We start from the raw sequence: 23,722 nt of genomic DNA, 5'->3' as shown, positions 1-23,722 counted from the left end.
ATGTAAGTATATTTATAATTTTTATTGAGTTTGTCACCCTGCAGTTTGTCAGTACATCTTAAATATCTGTATATCAAACTCATACAGAGCATTATTGTCAAACATTACATAGTTCTCTTGATTCTAGTAAAATATACTTTTTTATAAATATATAACGGACAGAATATTGCATAAAAAGTGAGCAGTAAATTGCCTTTACATAGCTTATTTGATTAAGTTATTCACTGTACCCACGCTCCTACAATCACACAGTAATTATCTTAGACAATGCATCTATACAAAATGTCTCTTCGCCACAAATAGGATAATTGCAGGCTGTCACAAGTGTTCTATAAGGATTAGTTGGAAGAAAAACGATGCCGTAAATGTGTGTTTAGCTGAAGCTGCTGCAGGCTTTGTAGTTGGATGTGATGTTTCTCTGTTCTCACAGCAGCAGGAAGCCCATGAGGAGAACCAGAGTGGGTTTCACGAAGGCCGAGATCCCCTCGATGCTCAGCGATGGAGCTCCTGGACGGGACAGAATACGAAGAAAATTAAAAGTGTGGCTGTTTAAAATGGTACGTTTTTATGGTCAAATCTGTGCTTTTCTAAAGTAGATGGTTAAAGGTGTCAGTTGCTGTTATGCATCAATCAGGGCTCAACATTTGGTTAAAAATGTGATGTCAAGTTATGAAGGTATTTCCTCCAGAACCATCAATTAAGTTCTGATAAACCAGTTAATTTTGCCAGTTAAACTTTGCAATCATTGATTTTTTTTTCACTCCATTTTTTCCATTTTCCAACATGCTGCATTTTCTTTTAACACTCTGATCCCCAGAACTTACTAGTTGGTTCGAAAGACTTGTTCTCTTTTTTAAAAAAAAAAAAAAAAAAAAAAAGCTCCAAAATCACACCATTTGTCAGAGCAGAAGCAGAAGGACATGTAATATTTTTGACTTTTTGAAAATCTTCCAACTAATCATGTGTGACACCATCAGGACATAAAATGTAAACTTAAAATTATGAATTTTCATTTTAAAAAACACTTTATTCCTCATTTTTTAAAATTTTAAAATAAACTAAAATAATTTGCACCAGATGTGAAAAAAACTGAAAGTTGCATCTTAAGACGCCAAGGCTGTTTAGTCATTCTATCATTTCTGACAGATGAAATCGTTAATTAAAGATGACGCATTATGCATGTGTATGTTATGTCCAGATACCGAAACGCATGACCTAAATATGTAGCGGGTGGTAGGAATTGACGGGACTCAGAAACACCCCCACAATTTCATCAATTGTTCCTTGTATCATTTCCGACAGATAAGTCCTGATAAGTCCTCAGTGGTGGATTTGTAGTAGGATCACAATCATGTGATCATCAGCAGGCAGCTGATGTTCTAGTGTTCACTTGTTGTCATAGTTACAGTGACACCTTGCTGCTGTCTCACAATGATACAGAAAAATTAAACAAATCCGTGGATCCAGACTATAAGCTGCATCACTGAAAAAATCTAATCACTTGGTCCTTGTGTCATTTCTGACCTTCACTGAAAATTTCATCCAAATCCGTTGGTCTGTTTTTGAGTAATGTCGCTAACAGTCAGATGGACAGACAAACATACGCCTATCGTCTCATAACTCTGCCGCGTTCCATGGCAAAGTAACTAACTTTAAATTACCCAACAATACAGACTGACGTTAACTTGTCATCAGTCTAATATATATTTTTGGATATTCACATACAGAACATAAATTCAACATTCACTGTGTTGTAGCTCCGTTTTTGGTCTCCACCAGCTCCTGACTAAATTTATGACGTTTATCTGCCAAATGCTCCACCATGTTCACCGGTTATTTATTGTTTGGTGCCGAGGGAGTCATATGTGGTTAGGATTGGCTGAAAACTGCTAAAAAAATGCTTTAATAGGAGCAGTAAAACGCAGCTCACACAGCTAAACAATGCCCTGAAACTCACTATAACTATAATTTACAGATGTATCTTCTCACCTGACATGACGGTGGTGTTGCTCGGTTCCTCGTCAGAACCAGTTTCAGCCCTGTCCAATGCGTCTCGTTGTTCGTCTGATAGCGCAGCTCGCTGTCGGTCAGTTATCATGGCAGCGTTGTCGGGCCCAAGACTCTCCAGCTGAGCAGCAGAGAGTTTCTGGAGGGAAAACAGTGAGGAATGTTGTGTTTACTGAAGTATAGATGATAATAGGTAGGTGTAAAAATACTTCGTTGTAGCCCTGCTTGCAAATTAGTACCTGGTACTGTACTCATTAGTACATGTACTGCTAAATATGTTCTCTGGAAGTGCAGCAAGAATATTTGAGCCCTAGAACGGTCTGTGTCATTTGGATTATGAAAAAGTTCATTTTAGAAGGTTCGAGTTAATAAATCTCTAGATAGACTTTGTAAAATGGAAGAGGATCGTGTATTTAAAGAGTCTTTCATGTCAAAGCGTTAACAGATTTCTACAAAGTGATGTCGAATAATTAAAAACATGAAAAATGATTGCATAAATATTTCATATGATGCTGCTGCCACAATGCTTAACAATATGATGCTGCCATCAACATGCTTAACAATAAGATGCTGCTGCCACCATGCTTCATATCATGATGCTGCTGCCACAATGCTTAACAATATGATGCTGCCACCACCATGCTTCGTATCATGATGCTGCCACCACCATGCTGTACATCATGATGCTGCTGCCACAATGCTTCACATCATGATGCTGCCACAATGCTTCAGATCATGATGCTGCCACCACCATGCTTAACAATAAGATGCTGCCACCACCATGCTTCACATCATGATGCTGCCACCACCATGCTTCACATCATGATGCTGCCACCACCATGCTTCACAGTGGGGGTGGTGTGTTGGTGATGATGTGCAGTGTTTTGTGTATATTCTTGTCAAAAAATAAAAAGAGCATCCATGGTTGAACATTAAGAAGCAATAAAAAATAAATATGTCCAAGTACTTCAGTGCTGTTCAGTCAACACTTGAGTAAAAGCTCTTTTCATCACTTACAGCCATATTTTTTGGTGGAATGAGCGGAATAGAAGTCTTAGTGAAAAACGAGAAGACTGGTGGATCCAAAGAAGCCAACTCTTCTCTATTCAACCCAGCTGAGGGACATAGACAGGTGACAATTAGTTATTAAAGCATAGTTTCTCCACCAGACAACAGTTTATAGGCCTTTTCACAAATATGGGCTTTGTTTAATTAGCAAGTAGAGGAAATCCTACCCATGAAGTTGCCTAATTCTGATACGTCTGCTTCTGTCCAGGTGCTTGGATCTCTTCTGGCAGGCACAATAAGAGGTTTGAACTTCTCCAGAGCTGTATAGGGGCACTGAACATCATCCATTGATCCCACGGCATCCCTGTAAACCACACCAACACATGAGACAAAGAAAGAATCTCACTTTATTTAGACACTCTGAACCCCCAGCAGCAGTTTCTGGGGATTTAGTTGCTCCTGTCTCATTTTTCCTCACTGTGGGCTCACTTCTATGGAAACAGCACAATTACTAGCAAGGAGAGAGAACTCAGAAATGTCTTCTGTGCTGTATGACACAGTTATATTGCTTTAAATCAAAAGAAAAATTTCCGTGATTGTTTATGTTACAAAACATTTAAAAAAAAACATATGCAAAGTCTTTCCAAACGCCCACAAATAAATGGAGGCTCTACATACTATAGATATTTAACTATTTAGCTTTTTACTTTAGCTTCTTCAGACTTTTTCTCTCTACTCTGTACATCAGCTGTAGAAAGATGTTTCACCATGCTGGATGTATCTTTCAATAACTTGCTCCTCTGTTCACTGTTTTTGAGCCATGCTGCATTTATTTTATTGATCCAGTAAGTTATATTTTCCTCTCACAATCATTTTGGATGAGTCATTTTGCACATTTTGGGTCATTTCGGACAATTTTTCAATCATTTGCAAGTTTAGCTCTTTTTTTTTTGTCAAATTCCGAGTCACTTCGAATATGAATATTCTCATTTTTACCTGTTTCTTCAGCTGTAGAAAGATGTTTCACCATGCTGAATGTATCTTCCAACAACTCGCTCCTCTGTTTACTGTTTTAGAGCCGATCAATAATGTTTTATTTTCAGCCAAAAAGTCTGAATTTTTGTCGCATGGCTGGAGGTCACAGCTGAGTCAGCCATGGCTTTTCAGCTGCACCAAGGAACACAGAATTTTTTGTCTTTTACAGAATCTGGTGCAAGCGGTTTATTTTTGGAGAATTTTAAAATGAGATGACACGTGGAAGAAGCATCTCAATTTTAAGCTTAGATTTGGTGGATTTTCTCCTAATTTCAAGAACCATTGGAATGTTGAAAATCTAATATTATCAGTCATTTTGCCAATTTTTTTGAAAGTTTCAAACTGGCCCTTGGGTTTTAGGGTTCAGAGGGTTAACAGAACATGGATTAATATGTGATTATGAGAGACTAGTAGGAAGCGCGAATAAACAAAATGATAAATTAGTTGTTTATGGTGCACAAACATGAAGGCATCCACGCTGAGCTGCTTGATCTCGTCGGAGTTCAGGCCGCAGATGAAGCGGTTCAAAGTGACGATATCTGCGGTGTCCAGCTGCTGAGCTGTCAGGTTGTCGTATTTAGCAACAGCCCTCCACACCGACTCCATCTGTGGAGACACGAGTCGAGCCGTGAGCCTGATCAGTGTGACAGTCACCAGCGTGTGAAGCTGGTTTCATACTTCACCTGTGATTCAGTCCAGCCACACTGGGTGAGGTCCTCCACAGAGTCCAGAGACAGGGGAAGCTTCTCCAGGTCCGAGTTGGAGAAATTCCGAATGATACAACCCAGCTCCATGATGTTGTCCTCAGTCATCTGTGACACCGGGCCCATCGCCTGCACAAGCACGTAAATAGCTATGAGTCCAGATGGTTTCTGCCAGATTAGATTTGATGTGTTCTCTTTTTATGAATGCATGAAGCCTGCTACAGAATCATATCTCAGATCAGTTTCTGCACTCTACCTCTTGTGCTTTTTTGCTGAGTTCAGCCAGCTGCCTATCACTGAAGTCAGGAATCTCCCCGAGTGTTTCCACGGTTGCCAGGAAAGTGTCCTTTGACATCTTGCCCAGCTGTTCCGGTGTCCAGAAGATGTTGTTCATTCCCAGTTCTTCAATCAAAGCCTCAGTGGGTTCCTGAACACTGTTGACTAAAACACACAGTGAGAAGTTGATACACAGAAGTGTACAAAACAATCGTCTCTAATCATTTTTTCCACACAAACAAACACTAGATGTCTCTTCCTCACCTGCTCTCTTTCTACGTGCTGCGTTTGATGTGCTGCTGGTGGCGAGCTGAAATGATTTCTTTCTCAGGCCTTTCGGAATGTCAGGCAAACGAAACGTCATGAAAGAAACCACATCCTTCACATCAGTCTGCCAGAGACACAGAGGGGGACAATATTAAAAAGACACAGAACCAACATACATGCATGAATCATGGCAGTCAGGAGTGTAAATTCCCTCTCAGACATGAGTATCCATTGATATATTGATGTGGAATATTATGAGTTTCATGTAAAGGAGACAAACTTTGTTGGGCAGAGCAGCTATGGCATCGTCATCCAGGAGAGGAAGCAGTGACTCCACGGTCTCAGCCGACCAATCACGAGGTTTCCTACAAACAATAAGAAACACATCAGACTCTTTTTCCTTTCAGTATGTACAACAGCTGCCTTTAGAAATACATACAGTGTCTATAAAAGGTATTCAACCCCTTGGAAGTTTTCAGATTTTATTGAATCATAGTCAGTGGCCACAAATTCTCAGGATTTAGGTCTGGACTCTGACTCGACCTCCACATCATGATGTTGCCACCACCATGCTTCACATCATGATGCTGCCACCACCATGCTTCACATCATGATGCTGCCACCGCCATGCTTCACATCATGATGCTGCCACCGCCATGCTTCACATCATGATGCTGCCACCGCCATGCTTCACATCATGATGCTGCCACCGCCATGCTTCACATCATGATGCTGCCACCGCCATGCTTCACATCATGATGCTGCCACCGCCATGCTTCACATCATGATGCTTCCACCGCCATGCTTCACATCATGATGTTGCCACCGCCATGCTTCACATCATGATGCTGCCACCACCATGCTTCACATCATGATGCTTCCACCGCCATGCTTCACATCATGATGCTTCCACCACCATGCTTCACATCATGATGCTGCCACCGCCATGCTTCACATCAGGATGCTGCCACCGCCATGCTTCACATCATGATGCTTCCACCACCATGCTTCACATCATGATGCTTCCACCGCCATGCTTCACATCATGATGCTGCCACCGCCATGCTTCACATCATGATGCTGCCACCGCCATGCTTCACATCATGATGCTGCCACCGCCATGCTTCACATCATGATGCTGCCACCGCCATGCTTCACGTCATGATGCTGCCACCGCCATGCTTCACGTCATGATGCTGCCACCACCATGCTTCACATCACGATGCTGCCACCACCATGCTTCACATCACGATGCTGCCACCACCATGCTTCACATCATGATGCTGCCACCACCATGCTTCACATCACGATGCTGCCACCACCATGCTTCACATCATGATGCTTCCACCACCATGCTTCACATCACGATGCTGCCACCACCATGCTTCACATCATAATGCTTCCACCACCATGCTTCACATCATGATGCTGCCACCACCATGCTTCACATCATAATGCTGCCACCACCATGCTTCACATCATGATGCTGCCACCACCATGCTTCACATCACGATGCTGCCACCACCATGCTTCACATGATGATGCTGCCACCATGCTTCACGGTGGAAATGGTGAGTTTGATGATGTGCGGTGTTTGATGTCCCCCAAAATAGTCTTGTGTAGTAGTGATTTTAATGAAATATTACAATTTCTAGCATTAATTCTGTATTTTTTTCTAGTGAAACTGCATGTCACATAGGATTGTTAGGATTGTTCGATAATGTACAAACTGAGAAGTGACCCGTGTGGTTTCTCTCTCTCTTTGTATTAACTTCAGCATCCACCACTGCAAGTGTTTCTCACCCAAAAGTCTTGACGACCAACTCCATTAGCTCCTTCCTGTTGCGTTGAGGGATGCGTTTGCAGGAAGCTATGGTCATGAGGCTGAAGTTGAGGACGTCAGGGGCCATGAGTTCCAGTTTGGAAGGTGGCAGCTCACATAAGAGTGGTCCAAGCTTAGTAACATTCGCAACGGTCAGTTTGGACAAATCTTTTCCCTGCAAACACACAGTAAACATCTGAGACTGCTGCACGAACCAACCTAATATGTGATACTAATATGACTGTAAGAATACCGTCATGAACAAACATTTTCATTCACTTGTAACGACCATGTATATGCCACAAAAAATCATGCATTTTGGTTCTTTCGTAGATTTATTACAGATTTTCTGGAAATATGACAAGCCTGCTGGGTCAAAAATACATACAGCAATTCCCGCATTTGGTTAAATGTCCTTTTACACCTCAAATAGACACTTTTGGGTAGGCGTCCATAAGCTTCTGGCTTATCTTTGACTCTTCTGGACAGAATTGGTGCAGTTCAACTAAATTTGTTGTTTTTCTAACACAGACATATCTCTTTATCATGGTCCACATGTTTTTAACAGGGATTATGTTGATCCTTTTTAAGGACCAGTCTAAAACTTTAATTCTAGAGTGATTTAGTCATTTCATTACCACTTTATTGGTGCTTTGGTCATTGTCTTGTTGGAGCATCCATCTGCATCCGAGACCCAACCTTCTGGCTGATGATTTTAGGTTTTCCTGAAGAATGTGGAAGTAATCCTCCTTCTTTATTATTCCATTTACTTTGTGTAAAACACCAGATCCACCGACAGCAAAACAGCCCCAGACCATGATACTGCTACCACCATGCTTGATGGTAGGTTTGATGTTCTTGGGGTTAAAGGCCTCACCTTCTCTCCTCCAAACATATTTCTGCTCAGGTTTTGTTCCGTCTGACCACAGAACTTTCCTCCAGAACACCTTTTCTTTGTCCATGTGATCATGGCTTTCTACATCATCAAAACCTTAATGATAATTAACGTTGCTGTATATTCCTAACCCAGCAGATTTTGTCATATTTCCAGAAGACACATTAGAAGACGATAAAAAAGTCTCTGAAGAACCAAAATGCATGATTGATTTTGTGATAAAGACACATGAGTAACTGGAAACTTAAGACTGCCATCATATACATGTTCTTTACACATCTATTTAGCTTTTGTTCATGACTGCCGCTACAGTGTGTATTTGTATATGTGTACTTGTGCCAGGCAGCGCAGAGCTCTCATTGTGAGTGCAGGACGGGATGGGGAACGAAAAGGCACTTTGCTCAGGTTGGCCATTTCCATCTTGTCGATGAAGGCTGAACAAACAGAGTCAGGCAGGTCCTTCACTTTATTAGGTCTGGAAGAAACAAAACAGAGTGCTGTCAGATTCTATCATTTGTTTTACACACACGAAGAAGTGTGATAGAGAACACATTGTTTGCTTACGGCAGGTGAAGAAGTAAGAATGTGTCGATCCTATCCAGCTCCTCGTCGCTGATGGTTTTGAAATAGTCTTTTCTCTCTTTCTCCAGACTTGCAAATAACTTTTGAGCAGCACATTTGGCCTGTAAAACATACAGTATGTCATATACTGCAAACAGTGTACATGTTGTACTTAAAGAGAACGATGTGTCTGCATTGCATGTGTGAGTACCTGAACTTTGGAGACCCACTTTTGATTCTCTGTTATGCCCTGAGCCATGTCCTGTACCTCACGGTCAGCAACTTCGTCAATAATCTTACAGGTTATTCCTTGAATGAGAGAACGCATCTTCCTGTCTCGGCAAAGAATATTTTAAGCATTAGTCCAAGTGATTTGTGGCAAATTTGAAATGATATGTTGAAACTCAAATTATTTAAGCCTTATCACTGTCACCAGCATGCTTACTCAATCTTTGGATTTTTTGGGTTTTCCATATCTAACTTTGTAGAAGAGTATGCAATACTGTAGGATCTTAACCTTGACCTTGAATTTAGTCAATCATTCATCAACAGTGGAAAACATGTATTAATATGTGTTTTCGGAACAATGGTAACCATATAGTGCACATTATATAAATAAAAACAGTTCTCCAACATAAAATGTTTATTTTTCCTATGTAAGGAAACTTATGGCCCACCCTGCAGATGTACCTACAAACTAAATGGCCTTGCGCTGAGCACAGACGTGTTATGCATGTGTATGTTATGTATGGAAACCGAATCACGTGACCGAAATGTGTAGCGGGCAGCGGGAATTGATGGGACTTGGAAACACCCCGACAAATTCATCAATTGTTCCTTGTATCATTTCCAATGGATAAGTTCCGATAAGTCTGTGGTGGTGGATTTGTAGTAGGATCGCAATCATGTGATCGTCAGCAGGCAGCTGAATTTCACTTGTTGTCATAGTTACGGTGACACCGTGCTGCTATCTCGCAATGATACAGAAATCTTTAACAAATCTGTGAATCCAGACTGTAAGTCACATCACTGCCAAAATCTAATCACTTCGTCCTTTTGTCATTTCTGACCTTCCCTGAAAATTTCATCCAAATCCGTTTGTCCGTTTTTGAGTAATGTTGCAAACAGACAAACTCACATAACTCTGCCAAGGAATGCGGCAGAGTAATGAAGTTGAATTTTAACCTTGAAATCATTAAACTTGTTAATGTTAATCTGGTTTGTCTGTTTGGAAAGAACTTTAGCGCAGTGGCTGTTTTAAATGTGCTGTGTAAGTAACAGTGACTTAACTTGATATGACAGAAAGGATTTTGGATTTTGTCCTCAACTGTACATCTCACCTGAATTTCCACGCAGGCATCTTCTTCACCAGATATGCTGCCTACGCAAAAGACAATAAAGAAGTAAACATGACACCACTTTGTAAGTAAAATCATCAAAGTGATAATATAATGTTAACAGTAAATGAAACAACAGCGCTGATATGCTGGAGGTATTGATGTTACCTGTGCCTTATTCCAGCCTTCATTGTCCACTTTGTCCAGAGAGGAGTCGTCTGCATTTTTCAGCTTGTTGAGAGAAATGCAGCGAAGCAAAGCGCCAGGCAACTTCTTCACCAGATCGGAGACAGTCATGTTTTCCATCTACAGGGAACCATTGAATTCTTCTAAAATTATTGTATATAAATGAATGAAATTCGAGATCAACCTGTGTGTTGTTCTGTCTGGATTTTCATATCAATCTTGCTCTCCTTCGGTCTTTTCCAAGATACAGCAGCTTTCAATCGTTGGTCTTAATCAATCCTTACTCACCCCCTCCAGCATGGCCTTCAACTTTCCCTTCTTCATTCGTTGGGTGGCATTCTTCAGACCCGCTGTGTCATCCAGGATGTCCTTGGCTTTCATTTTCTTGAGTACACAGCGTGGCAAACCTTCTGCAATCGGCTTAAGGGCTTTCAGGTCCTCAGTCGATAAGTCTTTGCACTGAGGGAAAGCAGAATAAAATCAGCATCAAACAACGGTAAAGCGATCAGAGACCAGTTGTCGGCTCACCTTCTTCCCATCCATCTGTTTCTTGACCAGAATGCGCATCTGCTTCCGCGTCCATTTTACGGTGCGTCCGAGTTTCTTCACGACTTCCGTGAGTTTTTCGGTTGGGATTTTAGACAATTGCTTGGTTGACAACAGTGTAATACTCTTGTTGAGGAAGTCGGGCCGAGATTGAGCAATGGTGGAATTTGACATCAGAAAGTTGACAAGTCGCTTCTTCACCTGGAGGCAGGACAGAACACAAAGAGCAATAAAGAAACGACTGATATGAGTGAAATATGTTACTTCCCTTGCTGGGGGAAGGTTTGGGTGAGTATGTGCGAGTAAAAGATACCTTTTTGATTTGGGGGTTGTCACATTTTTCAAGCTGAGCAAGAGCTTTCCTTGAGTCTTCGAAGGTCAAATTTTGAACGTCATAAAAATAACAAGCCAGCGGGCCGAGCCTGTGGATGATCAACAGCAACCACTGAGTGATTGATCTTCTAAATTTTCTTAGGGTTCTTTAATATCACATATGCACATTTACATACAACAGAAAACCCCTGTATAACATAGCATAGTTGTCAAATTTTTCAAAATGATATCACATTTCAACAACTGCATTATTTCTAAGTTGAACAATAAAGTATTTCCGCTTGTAAGCAATAAAAAGAAATACTTTAGAAGGAGTACATTGACAATACAGGTGCCAAAGTAGAAACTTAACACAACTGACACAAGTGAGAAAAGCTTCCAATCAGTCTAACTGCATGAACATGGTTATAAAATGAACTGTGAGCAGCAGAGCTTTCTCTGTTTTGGACCTATGAACTATATCTATCTGCATGTCTGCATCATGGTGCCATATAGAAAAGAATTCAATAGAGGAAATAAAAAAATCTGATTGAAAAGTAAATCCACCAGTGAGTCCACCTGTGATTTCCTGTCAACCTAACTGCATGAACATGATTCTAAAAATAAGAGCGGACAGCAGAATTTTACATTTTTGAACCTATCTATGTCTGCATCATGGCTCCACATGGACAAGAATTGCCAGAGGAAGTGAAAGTTTTGATTGTGAGGCTTCACAAAGATGGAAAAGGATACAGAAAGATCAGTGAGCAACTAGAAATCAGTGGAACACAGTGTCAGTGGTAATCAGGAGGTATATAGGAGCCATAGTACCACTAATCATGGCTGCAGTGGCCGTCTCTTAAAATGACTCCACAGGCGGTGAAGTTTCATAATCAAATGTGAAAAACAGACAGCAGCTGCTACAGACTTGGTACAGGGCTTATCAATGGAAATCAGAGTTTCTGGGAAGCTCAGACAGTGTGAAGAACACTTCAGAACATCAGCCTTTACAGAGAAGAAGAAAATTTAAATAACTGATGAATACTGGGAGAATATTCTTTGATCAGATGAGGCCAAGATGAATTTGTTTTAGAGCATTCTAATGGACTATATCCACCTCTGTGCTTCACTGTCAGGACTATGCATCCACTGTGGTAGTCCTGGCCAAGTTCACACCAAACATCCTCAACATGTTTGGTGTGAACCTGACTAGGACTACCACAGTGGATGCATAGTCCTGATAGTGAAGCATGGAGATGGAAGTGTGATGATATGGAGCTGCATGAGAGATGACATTTATAGATGAATATCTGTGGATAAACCAGAATACTGGCTGACAAGATGATTCCCAGTCATTATCAATTTTTCAAGAGCAAATACCAATTGTTCAACTTAAAAGTAATGCAATTACTGTGAGGTGATGCAACGTTGAAATCAATTAAAATTCATAACCATAATAAAACTCTCTTTCTCTTGAGGCTTTCCCTCTTTAAAAAACCGAAGAATGCAATGCTGTGACATTTTAAACCATTCAAACCACAAAAATATGCTCAAACTCACTTTTCCGTTTTGTTACAAAACTACATGATATGGAAATCTGATAAAACTGTTATTCATTTTGAAAATAAGTTCAGATCCGTATCTATCAAAGGTCCGATTTGCTTAGCTTTAATGCACTACAGGACAGACACTCATGCTTGAATACACACTTGTCCATGTGCTTTAGGGAGTCTTCTCCCTTGAAGCACTCTTTAAATTTTCCAAGAAACTTCTTGATGAGGCTGCGCTTCATGTTTGCTTTGTCCATGGTGGAGTTAAAACGGGATGAGCGGAAAAACTGGCACATCTGGAAGAGAAAGTGAAGGAAACCGAGAGGGTCAAAGATTCAAGTTTACTATTCTGAGCCTAATCAACTTTTCATCCTTCATTTTGTCTCACCATTTCCTTGGGAGAGGAATCAACATCAGCTGGTCGTAAATTGGAAAGGAAAGGCCCCATCATGTTCATCGCATCAGAATCCAACCACTGCAGTGAAGGTTTGCACTGACTGATCGGTGCTGCAAAATAATTCACATTTAAATAAAAACACAACAGACATGAGGTAGAAAACAAAGCAGCCTCCTATATTTAGTGTAAATTATCTTGGTGTTTGTTGTGCAGCTCCTCAGTAAGTTACAGTAAATCCTGTATGTATGGTGCTCAACATGGTCATAGTCGTGACAGATTTAGATTTATAGTGAATTTTTATTCAACCAGTGCAAATTTTCTGTCTGGAAAAGACAAAAATATGTTACAAAAGACAATAAAACAATGTGTTAGAGATAATAATGATTTTAAAAAGTTTTATAAACAAATTGTTGTGCATTTTAAATAAAAATATCATGTCAAAAATTTTATTTAAAAACATTTAAATAACATAAAAAAATAATTTTAAAAATTCTCATTATTTCTTACTGAATTTTGTCATTTTTTATGTAATTTCCAGGCAGAAGAAATCAATTTGTCGAATAAAAATTCACTATAAATTTAAATTTCCCATGGGCATAAATATCATTTGGGTCTTATCTGTACATAATATAGCAAGTAAATGTGTTTGTTTGTTTTTTTTAGCAGTTTTTAGCTCTTTTTTTAACAGTAGTAATGCAGCAGTAAAATCAGACGAAAGACATTAATTTACATATTAATTATAAGAAAACAGGTCAAAATTATAAATAATGCCCATATAAGAAATCTGTAATTTTTAAAATTGTAATTAAGCCTCTTATACAGTTGAATGCAAAATTTAAAAAAATTATGCTATTTAAAAAAAAAAAAATTTACATATACTTGTCATCATTTTATAAAGTATATTAAGGGCTAAAAAAACAATATATTTTTTTAGCCATTATTTTACATGTTTTTTCTACTTTGTTAAATTACACATGATATCTAGTAAATTTACAGAAAAAACGAAGTTTCACAGACACAAAACAAACACAAAATTGCATATAATGTTCATATCAAGAATCTATAATTTTACAAATAGTAATACTTTTACACTCAAAATTACACCAAAATACTCTATTTTAAGTTTTTAAACAATTTATGTATTAATTAACATATTGAATGTTTAAAAAAGTAAAACAACCAAAATTGTATATAATGTTTACATGAAAAATTTATATTTTCACAAATAATATTTCATTCTTTCACTATTTGTTATGCAAAATTACAGTGTTTTTGTATTTAAATCACCAAAAAAAAAAAAACAGAAACATAATTATTCTACAGGTATTTACTGGTATTTTTGTTGTTTTACAGTTTTGCAACATTATCATAACATATTTTTTCTGGTACCTTTGCTGCCAGATTTTTACAGATTTTTACAGATTTTTATTTGTGTGTGTATTCGCCATTTCTCTTTGTTTGAATTTAGTTTAGATTTTCACATTTTACCGAGCTACAACCGTTCAACCCAAGTCCCCATAATGTTAAAGATGAAAACTTTGGGTGAGGATGTAGTTTAAAGTTTAAAAGTCAGTGAAGTTATAAAGCAAACATGACTGCGTGTAAGAAAGAGACCAGGTTTTAGTGTAGAAAGCAGCTTCTGACTTGATATTCTGAACTAGCGTCTTACTTGATCTTGGCTTCGATGGTGGCTTCAGTGTACAGTTGAAGTAGTTCCCGACAATCTGCTCTTTTTCCCAGTTTAGCACCTGAGTCTTCTGATCCTCGGACATGAGGTCATAAACCTCCCGGAACATATTCATCCTGGAAACAAACGAGGGGTTACAGTCTCAAGAAAAGTTCCTAAGATACATTAACAATGCTGGAAAGTGTAGGAATTTACAAGGAGACAAAGAAATCACTAAGAATAACTACAATACGAAAAGTTCAACTAATAATGTAAAAGTAAATAGCAACAGTTCCATTTGAAAAGAACAGTAACATTTCAATGTCTTCTTTAATAACAAATGGAATTTGAAAGTAAGTTCAACCCAAATGCCTACATATTCATACTGTTTTTAACTGTAATTTTGGAACAATTTACTGTTGTTTTACAGATTTTCTCTGTTTTGTTGTATTACTGATAAAAACTGATAAAATCATAATCATAAAAACAAAATCTGTAAGTGAAATCCTCATCAAAAAAATAAGTAACTGTATTTCTTTCTTTTAGAATGTTTGAGCAGAAAACTATTTTTAACTATCAAACTTTTTCTTAACTAGCAAAAACATAATGTTATTTTACAGATATTTGCCTTTATTTGAAAGAATTTTAATAACAATATTAAAGATCAAAAACTGAATACATAACTCCTTTTCTGAGCTGTTATTTTACAGATTTTCCCCGTTTTGTTAAATTACGAATAATATCTAGTAAAATAACAAAAAACATAATTTGCATGTTGACTAAGTGTAAATAATGTCCACATCAAATATCTGTATTTTTACAGTGTTCTTCAACAATTATACAACATTTCTATGTTTAAATCTGCTAAAAAATATTGTTATTTGCTGTTATTTTCACTAATTTTGCAATTTTGAACATTACAGTATTCCACAGTTTTTCTGTGTGTGTTTATTTTTTATTTTTTGCATATTTTTCCTTTCTGCCAGATTTGGACATATTTACTTATTTTTAATATTTTTTTTTCAATGCACTTTTAATTTATGAAGTTGTTTTTGAAGGAGTTTCAATTAAACTTGCAGATTTAGAGTAGCAGGTTTAATCCATCTTGACACACTGCAACCAGTAAAAGAGATAAAAATAAAACCAACTGCTCCAATCATCCTTAAAGCCCAAAGAAGAATGTTGTTGTAAAAACAGAGTGGTCTAGTAGCAAGTTTTTTGTCCGATTTTAAGTTGAATTTTATTATTTACCTAAAGAAATAGCAGAAATGGTGCAATGTGTCTGAAATGGAACTGATGTGGAATTATAAATATTTCAAATGTTCATTAATAATATTCAAGCATAGTTTTGCAACTGGACAATATTTGTTTAATTCAGATTTTCTACAACCTTTAGCAACATAAACAGCCTTCTAAGCTATCATAGGTGATGCTGAATTGAAGATTCTATGTTCAAGATTCTATGATTTGTACTGATGATTTCAGAGCTAGTAGTTCCAGTTTGTCATTACCTGTGGATTTACAAACATCCACCATCCAACCGGTGACCTGGGGACAAGCTGGAAGAGCTGCATACTCACATCTTTTTCAGTTTTTCGCCGTCCGCTTTGGAAGGAAGTTCCACTTCTCTCTGCTCAAAGATCGGAGCAGCAGCCCACTTGACTGCATCGTAGTCATCTACGTCGATGTTGTTTTCACCCTGAGTGGTCAAAACCAGCCAGGCAGCTGGGGCCATGAACGCCCTCGGGTAGCAGATAGAAGGGTCCTGGAGAATAAAAATAAAGGTATGATTAGACTGATGGTGAGCTGCTTTCATCAGTTTATTTTGTTTGAGTACTGACAGAGGAGTCCCTCATCCGTTTAGCCAGCAGTGGCAGGTTTTTGAAAATCCACATCTTGTCCTAATAAGAGACAGACAGAAAAGACATGTTTAATACAGTGTGTAAAAGAGGTGAGTAAACCCTTGTGCGATATCATGTAAATGTCAAATGATTTAGAATTGCATCACTTCTAAGTTGAACAGTAAATAATTCCTCCTATGTCAAATTGAAAACTAACTGGATTTTTTTTATCATATTTACAATACAGGCTACACACTATGAACTCTGCTCTATGCTTCTCTCTAAAATACCCTAAAGGTATTTTATTGGATTTAAGTCAGGCCACATTCAAGTTATAGTTTTCACACTTGTTCTTTAAAATCTTAACTTTTGTGTGATTCTGTTCTTTAGATGTTTCACCTGCTGGAATATTCCTTTTCTTCCAGCTTCTTGTAAGCCAATATTTTTGTTTATCCATAGACATTCATCTATAAATATCGTCTCTCCAACATGTTTTGCTCTCATACAGCCCCATATCATCACACTTCCACCTCCATGCTTCACTGTCAGGACTATGCATCCACTGTGGTAGTCCTGGTCAGGTTCACACCAAACATGCTGGATTCCATCTGAGCCCAATAAATTTATCTTCACTGGACCAAAGAATGTTCTCCCAACATTCTTCAGGCTTCATTTAAAGTTATTTAGCAAAGCTTGATCTTGCAGTGTTGTATGAACAGCAAGGAAGGATTATTTTTCTTGCCCTCCATCTATAGATGTTGATGTTCTGAAGTGTCCTTCACTGTCTGAGCTTCACACAAACTCTGATTTCCATTGATAACTCCTGTACCAAGTCTGAAGCAGCTGCTGATTGTGAAAGTAGTTCATTGTCTGTGGAGTCATTTCAGGAGGACGACCACTGCAGCCATGATTAGTGCTACTATGACTCCTTCTATACCTCCTGATTACTGCTGACACTATGTTTCTAGTGATTTTTAGTTGATCTTCCTGTATCGATCTTTTTGAAGTCTCACAATCAGATTTTTCAGTTCTTCTGGCAATTTTTTTCCGATGTGGAGCCATGATGCAGACATAGACACAGTCCAGAGGTCCAAAACTGACAAAGTTATGCTGTTCACAAGTCATTTTATAACCTCGTCAATGCAGTTTGACTAGCTGGATTTACTTTTGTTGCACTGAGTTTCTAGTTTGGGGCCTGAAGTTTTAATACAGTCTTTCTAAAGTATTTGTTTTTCATTGTCTATAAGAAGATCTACTACATTTGACTGCTATGATAATTTAATGCTCCACATAATCAGTGACTAATCTGTTGCCATGGTGATAAACAAGATGTCCAAAAGTTTTCATTTGTTATACTGCTTGTGAAGGTGTGTGTACTACATGCGTGGATGATTGTGTTTCTGTGTATTTGCACCATTTTTTCTACATCAGCTGGCGGTGGACGAGGTGAGCCTTCGTTTGTGTTTCTGCCTCCAGTTACTGAATCCAGGACATGAAGAAAAAGGGATTTAAGGATCTTGTGCTGGTCCGAGTTCATGTCCTCGTTTGGTGCATCACTGGGAAAGAAAGTAAAGAGGAAATTAAAACTGGTAGGTAAAGGAAATACAAATTTTTAACTTTTTGCTTGTTGATTTATGTTGTCCTTCAATAATTAAGGAAAGCAAAATAGTTTTGCATGTCTACTAATTACAGGAGCTTCTTATTTCTCAAGTTTCTAATTGACTTTTTTTCGTAAAAATGCATAGAAATAGGTAAAATTCATAATTAGTTCCTCTGACAGAATGTTTTACTGCCTTTTGTCACTTGTTTATGTCATTTCCAGCCAGAAAAAAATTTGAAAATTCACAATAAATCAAGGTTTGCCACTGCTATGAATAATTTGGACTCATGTCATAGAGAAAAAAACATAAAAAAAAAATTCATAGTCCTCAGTTTTATTTTACTGCACGGACTACAGCTTGTTCTCAAACCTTTTAAAAGTGAACAAAACCCAAAGCAGATGCAGAATTACCTGTTTTTGAAGATTTCATTCAACAGTTTGGTGTCAGGCGCTGGGACTCCTGTAACAACAAACCTCCACATTTATATGTAGCACAATGAAAACACAATGCAGCCATCCATGTATTTGTTCTGATTCATATTAAACAGGACACTTGGTGCATTCACTGCCTCATTCACACAATCACTGCTCATATTTACACAGTGAATTAATGGAGCAACGAAAGAGCCGAACGATTGAATTTCTTACCTTTGTTCTTGCAGTTCATCATCTGAAGAAAAAAAAAGAGACGCATCACCATCAAAAGTTTAAGATAAGATAATAGCTTTTTTACTGCATGTATAATAGCAGCTGGACATGATGCAGGTCTATGAAAACATTATTAAATATGTTAAAACACAAAGCGAGCAGCTGAAAGGCCTGTTATGCAACTAGAAGAACAAAACAGTTTCATTCTGTGGGACTGGATGCAAATAAAGGCTTTTATTTTTACAATTCTCCTACATTTCTCCTAATTTATAGTGATTTTTATTGACCAGCAGGTTTCTTCTGGCTGGAAATGACATAAAGAAGCGATAAAAGACAGCAAGACATTGTGTCATAGATGTTAAATATGAATATTTCTATGTTTTATTTGCTTATTTGTGTTAAAAAATTTACTAAATTATTCATTGTCTTTCAATTTAAAAAAAGTAAAATAACTCAAAAATTGAAGCAAAAATGATCATTATTGTCAATGTCTTACTGTATTTTGTCATTTTTATGTCAATTCCAGCCAGGAGAACCCTAAAAATTCACTATAAATCAAAATTTGCAATGGGTAAGAATATAATTTTGGCTTAACTAATATGTAAAAGTGTGTTATAAGTTATAAAACTTTTTTTTAGCAGTTTTAACTGTCGATTTTTGTTATTTTACAGTAATAGTATAGCAGTAAAGTAAGACAAAGTGCATTAATTTCCACATTAACCATAAGAAAACAAGTCAAAACTGTAAAAAATGTCCCTTGTAAATGGTAATTCACCCTTTTATAATGTTAAAATTCATCATTAACATCTCTAAAACAATGTCTTAATGCCTGTATTTCTTTTGTTTAGTTAATTTCCATTTTTAGGTCCAAAAAAATTGATAATAAATCAAAATATAAGTATGAATATGATGCTTGTAAATATTTCTTGAGGTTCCTGTGAGATTTCTTTAATGACTTTTATGCAAATATCCAATTTCCGTAAAAAGGACAATGACACTTCATTCAAATTTACAGGAAAGACAAACAAATGCTGTTCAGGACGTAACAATCAGTGGCGCCACGTTGTTTTCCTGCATGTTTTTAGGTCAGATTTTTCAGGTCATTCGCCCTCTTTGACAGTAAAACAACAAGTTGTAATTTCCAGTAAAGCCCCCACAAATAAATATAATTTTAGTTGCCGTCCATTTTATAATCTCAGTGTGATTGTGACTAAATATTCTGGTTGAACAACAGAGGAAAAACTGTTAAAAAATCAGGAATTTACATACCAGTTTTTTGGTAACGGCCTTGAAAAGACCTTTACTTCCAGGCATCCCATCTGGTCTCATAGCTGAGCAGAAACAGGAATAATTAATAATGAATCAGTATGAGTAGGTTTGTATACATTAAACAGAGCTCATTCTCTGTTAGTCCACTTAACCCTCCTGTTGTCTTCATTTACCGGCACCCAAAAATATTGTTTCCTTGTCTGAAAAAAATCCAAAAATTCAGCAAAAAAAATTTATAAAAAATTTGCAAAATCTTCAGGAAGAAAATTCTAAAAGTTCCTTAAAAATTTCCTTTAAAAGTTTTATTTTTAAAAAATCTCCAAATTTGGCAAGATTTAACAATTTAAAAAATAAAGCAATAGAAGAACGTCAACATCCATTTTGTTGACATTTTCCACTGTTTTCCTCTAACTTTCACTGCGTCACCTCTTGTATGATATTATCAGTGATAAAGAGCTTGGGGTAGTGATACAAATATTAGAGTTTCTTTAAAAGTATAAAAGGGAACTTAAAAATTCACATGGAATGATATAGAAAACATGTTTTTTGAGGAATAGCTAAACTTTTCATGACCTCACCGGGTCATTTTTGACCCACTTATGCATCTAAGGGTAAAATGAGACACCAAAGTATATCAAAATCTGATTTCTTCATTTTGTATTCTAAATTGGAGTTTTGGCTTTCCTGTGCCACCTCTAACATTTCCTGTAGATGTTCCTGGTTTCATGTAGTTCTAGCTGAAAGTAAAGCACAGTTTCGAGGGCAAACATCTGCCTCGACCAGTCAGGGTGAGGTTAAATGGGGGAGGCAGTAAGACACTTACAAGGCAACACACCATTATTCAGGTGATGATTTGCTGCTTACCCAAAGCTGCACAGATGATGATGAGCAGTAAGAAACATGGTCCTCCTTTAGGAGCCATGTGCCTGAATATGACAACAAAAAGCATATTAACACCAACACATATTATAACTGACACAGGTTTTCATTCTCAGCCTTTAAAAAGAGACGAATCACCATAAAAAGGTAATAAATTCTTCTTTTACTGCACATATAATAGCAGCTGGACATGAGACAGGTCTATGAAAACATTATTGAATACATAACACATAAAGTGAGCAGCTGAAAGGATTGTTACGCAACTAGAAGGTTAAAGCACAAAACAGTTTCATTCTGTGGGACTGGATGCAAATAAAGGCTTTTATTCTTACAATTCTCTCAAATTTCTCCTAATTTTTTAGTGATTTTTGTTCACCAATAGGTTTCGTCTGGCTGGAAATGACATAAAGTAGTCACAAAAGACAGTTGAAGAAATTAATTATGAGTATTTCTATGCTTTATTTGCATTTGTATGAGAAACAAAATGCCACATCTGGAATTATTCATTCTCTTTCAATTAAAACGAGTAAAATAGCATAAGGCTTTTATTCTTACAATTCTCTCAAATTTCTCCTAATTTTTTAGTAATTTTTGTTCACCAATAAGTTTCGTCTGGCTGGAAATAAAGAAGTGATAAAAGACAGTAAGACAAAATGTTATAGATGTGAATTATGAATATTTCTGTTTTATTTGCATTTGTATGAGAAAAAAATGCCACATCCAGAATTAGTCATACTCTTTGAATTAAAAGTGAACATTAATTTCAATGTCTTACTGTATTTTGTCAATTCCAGCCAAGAGAAAGCTAAAAATTCACTATAAATAAAAATTTACAATGGATATGAATACAATGTTGGCTTAACTAACATGTAAATATGTGTGCTAAGCTGTAAAAATGAAATTTTTAGCAGTTTTACCTGTAATTTTTTGTTATTTCCAGTAATAGTATAGTAGAGAAATCAGAAAAAGGCATAAATGTAGACATTAACCACAAGAAAACTGATGAGAACTTTTCAAAAAAGTTTCATTCTGTGAGACTGAATGCAAATAAAGGCTTTTATTCTTGCAATTCTCCTAAATTTCTTCTAATTTATAGTGATTTTTATTGACCAGCAGGTTTCTTCTGGCTGGAAATGACATAAAGAAGTTATAAAAGACAGTAAGACATAGTGTTATAGATATTAATTATTAATATTTCTGTTTTATTTACATCCTAATAACATCAAAATCAAATTAAAAATGATCATTAATGTCAATCACTTCCAGCCAGAAGAAACCTAAAAAAATCACCATAAATCAAAGTTTGCAATGGGTATGAATGTAATTTTGGCTTAACTAACATGTAAATGTGTGTGCTAAGCTGTAAAAACTGTAGGTTTTTCTTATTCTACAGTAATAGTATAGCAGTAAAATGAGAAAAAAATGCATTAATTTATTCATTAACAATAAGAAAACAAGTCCAAACTGTAAAAGATGTCCCTTGTAAAAGACAATTCATCCTTTTATGATGTTAAAATCCATCATTAACATCTATTTTAATCATGCAAATTCTCTCTGGATTTCTTTCCCCCATGATGTAAATCCTTTTTTATTTTTTTTCATCTGTAGTTGCTATGGAACCCGTCTCCATGTGAACCACTTCCAGTTTTCTGACAAACTTTGTCCTCGGAGGTTTTGTGATCCCGCTTTGCTCGGTAACCATCTATCCTGCGGGACTCGTGCGGTGAAAAACAGGTTTGTAACGAACATGATGTACTGCAGATGTACTGTCCTCTTCCTACACTATCTTTTTTTATATCTTTCATCTCCTCTCATTTGCATGTTGGTGTTTCTGCTTTCAGTCAGTTTGTTTGCTGTGCAGTGCTTTGACTTCCCATTCAAATAAATCCAGTGACTATACACTTATTTCACCAACATTCACCACTTAGTTAAATGCGCGGTTGCAAGAGATTAAATAATTTACTGATTTAGATAAAATATTTAAGTTGCAAACACTATTTTAAAGGGTTGGACTGGCATAATAAAGTTGCATAAACTTAATATTGAGCGTATTTTAAACAGAAATTTCTGCATAAGTTGATTTAAAACTAAGGTTGAGTTGAGTAAACTTAATTAAATTGACTTGATAACTTAATTTTTGTTCTTCTGATCGCTGGAACAACTTAACTTTTAGAATTTGAGTTCATATTTAAGGTAATTAAGTGCATAACAAATAAAAAAAACTTTTAAAAAGGTGAAAAAATAGTTGGAAAAACCTGTTTATGCCACCAATCATTAAGTAATTACAAATACCTTTGATTGTAGAGGACAAGCTAATTCCTTTCACTCAATATAGCATGTTGTTTGAAGATAATTTCATTAAAAGTCATCTTATATCTTAAATTGATGCAAACTGTAATTATTTCCTCATAGTGCACCAGAAATGACAAAGAATTTAGCACCGCTTTGTGCCAAAATGTTATATATTCTCTTGTAAAGTTGATTTGAAAGACTTTTAGAGATTTTAGTGCAAAGTTGTTCATTTGCTGGTTGTATCATGAAAATAGCATAACAAGAACTGCAAAAAGCTACAAAACCCACAAATGTTTTAGATTTGTGGACAAAAATTCCAAAGTATCACCAATGAAGGACTGGAATATAACAAAAAATATTGATTTATGTGTAAATAAGTTCATACTTACAGAATCTGGTGTCTTCTCAGTGGCAGATAAAGCAGTCGATGTGAGAACAGGTGTATCAGTCCTCTGCCTTTATGTCAGCACTGATGTAAGCTGGTTGGGTGTTACCTGGACTCAGTCAAAGCAGGTGCATCACGGCATGACGACAACAGTGTGTGTGTGTGTCTGTGTGTGTCTGTGTGTATGTGTGTGTGTGTGTGTGTGTCTGTGAAAGGGACAGAAACAACAAAACCAGCAG

At 36.9% G+C, this 23,722-nt stretch overlaps 1 protein-coding gene across 1 annotated transcript; it reads right to left on the bottom strand.

Annotated features, from left to right (window-relative positions):
• Positions 1-7: 7 nt before the first annotated feature.
• otoa (otoancorin) lies at positions 8-23,564 on the bottom strand. Its single transcript, XM_023261860.3, has 29 exons — positions 23,488-23,564; positions 20,792-20,853; positions 19,928-19,989; positions 18,659-18,680; positions 18,422-18,470; positions 17,825-17,966; positions 16,411-16,470; positions 16,150-16,334; positions 14,573-14,706; positions 12,895-13,013; positions 12,666-12,802; positions 10,958-11,066; positions 10,627-10,845; positions 10,387-10,557; positions 10,081-10,218; positions 9,916-9,956; positions 8,787-8,907; positions 8,579-8,697; positions 8,348-8,489; positions 7,101-7,294; positions 5,578-5,662; positions 5,295-5,421; positions 5,011-5,195; positions 4,734-4,883; positions 4,514-4,656; positions 3,243-3,379; positions 3,025-3,122; positions 1,990-2,146; positions 8-507 (listed from the first exon to the last, which is right to left on the bottom strand). The coding sequence occupies exons 2-29, from the start codon at positions 20,847-20,849 to the stop codon at positions 425-427; spliced, it is 3,387 nt and encodes a 1,128-aa protein (XP_023117628.2). The 5' UTR covers positions 20,850-20,853; positions 23,488-23,564; the 3' UTR covers positions 8-424.
• Positions 23,565-23,722: the final 158 nt, after the last annotated feature.

Source organism: Amphiprion ocellaris, chromosome 9 (genome assembly GCF_022539595.1).
Source record: "Amphiprion ocellaris isolate individual 3 ecotype Okinawa chromosome 9, ASM2253959v1, whole genome shotgun sequence".
Lineage (NCBI taxonomy): Eukaryota > Metazoa > Chordata > Actinopteri > Pomacentridae > Amphiprion > Amphiprion ocellaris.
Note: the sequence above shows the minus strand (reverse complement) of the source record. Positions and strands in the feature narration are given on the sequence as shown.

Excerpts from the sequence above, each read along its gene's own strand:
- otoa (XM_023261860.3), bottom strand. The coding sequence starts at position 20,849 with ATGGCTCCTAAAGGAGGACCATGTTTCTTACTGCTCATCATCATCTGT. Across the intron at positions 10,846-10,957 it reads ACAACCCCCAAATCAAAAAG|GTGAAGAAGCGACTTGTCAA; the intron begins GTATCTTTTACT and ends TCCTGCCTCCAG. Across the intron at positions 5,196-5,294 it reads AGCACGTAGAAAGAGAGCAG|TCAACAGTGTTCAGGAACCC; the intron begins GTGAGGAAGAGA and ends TGTGTGTTTTAG.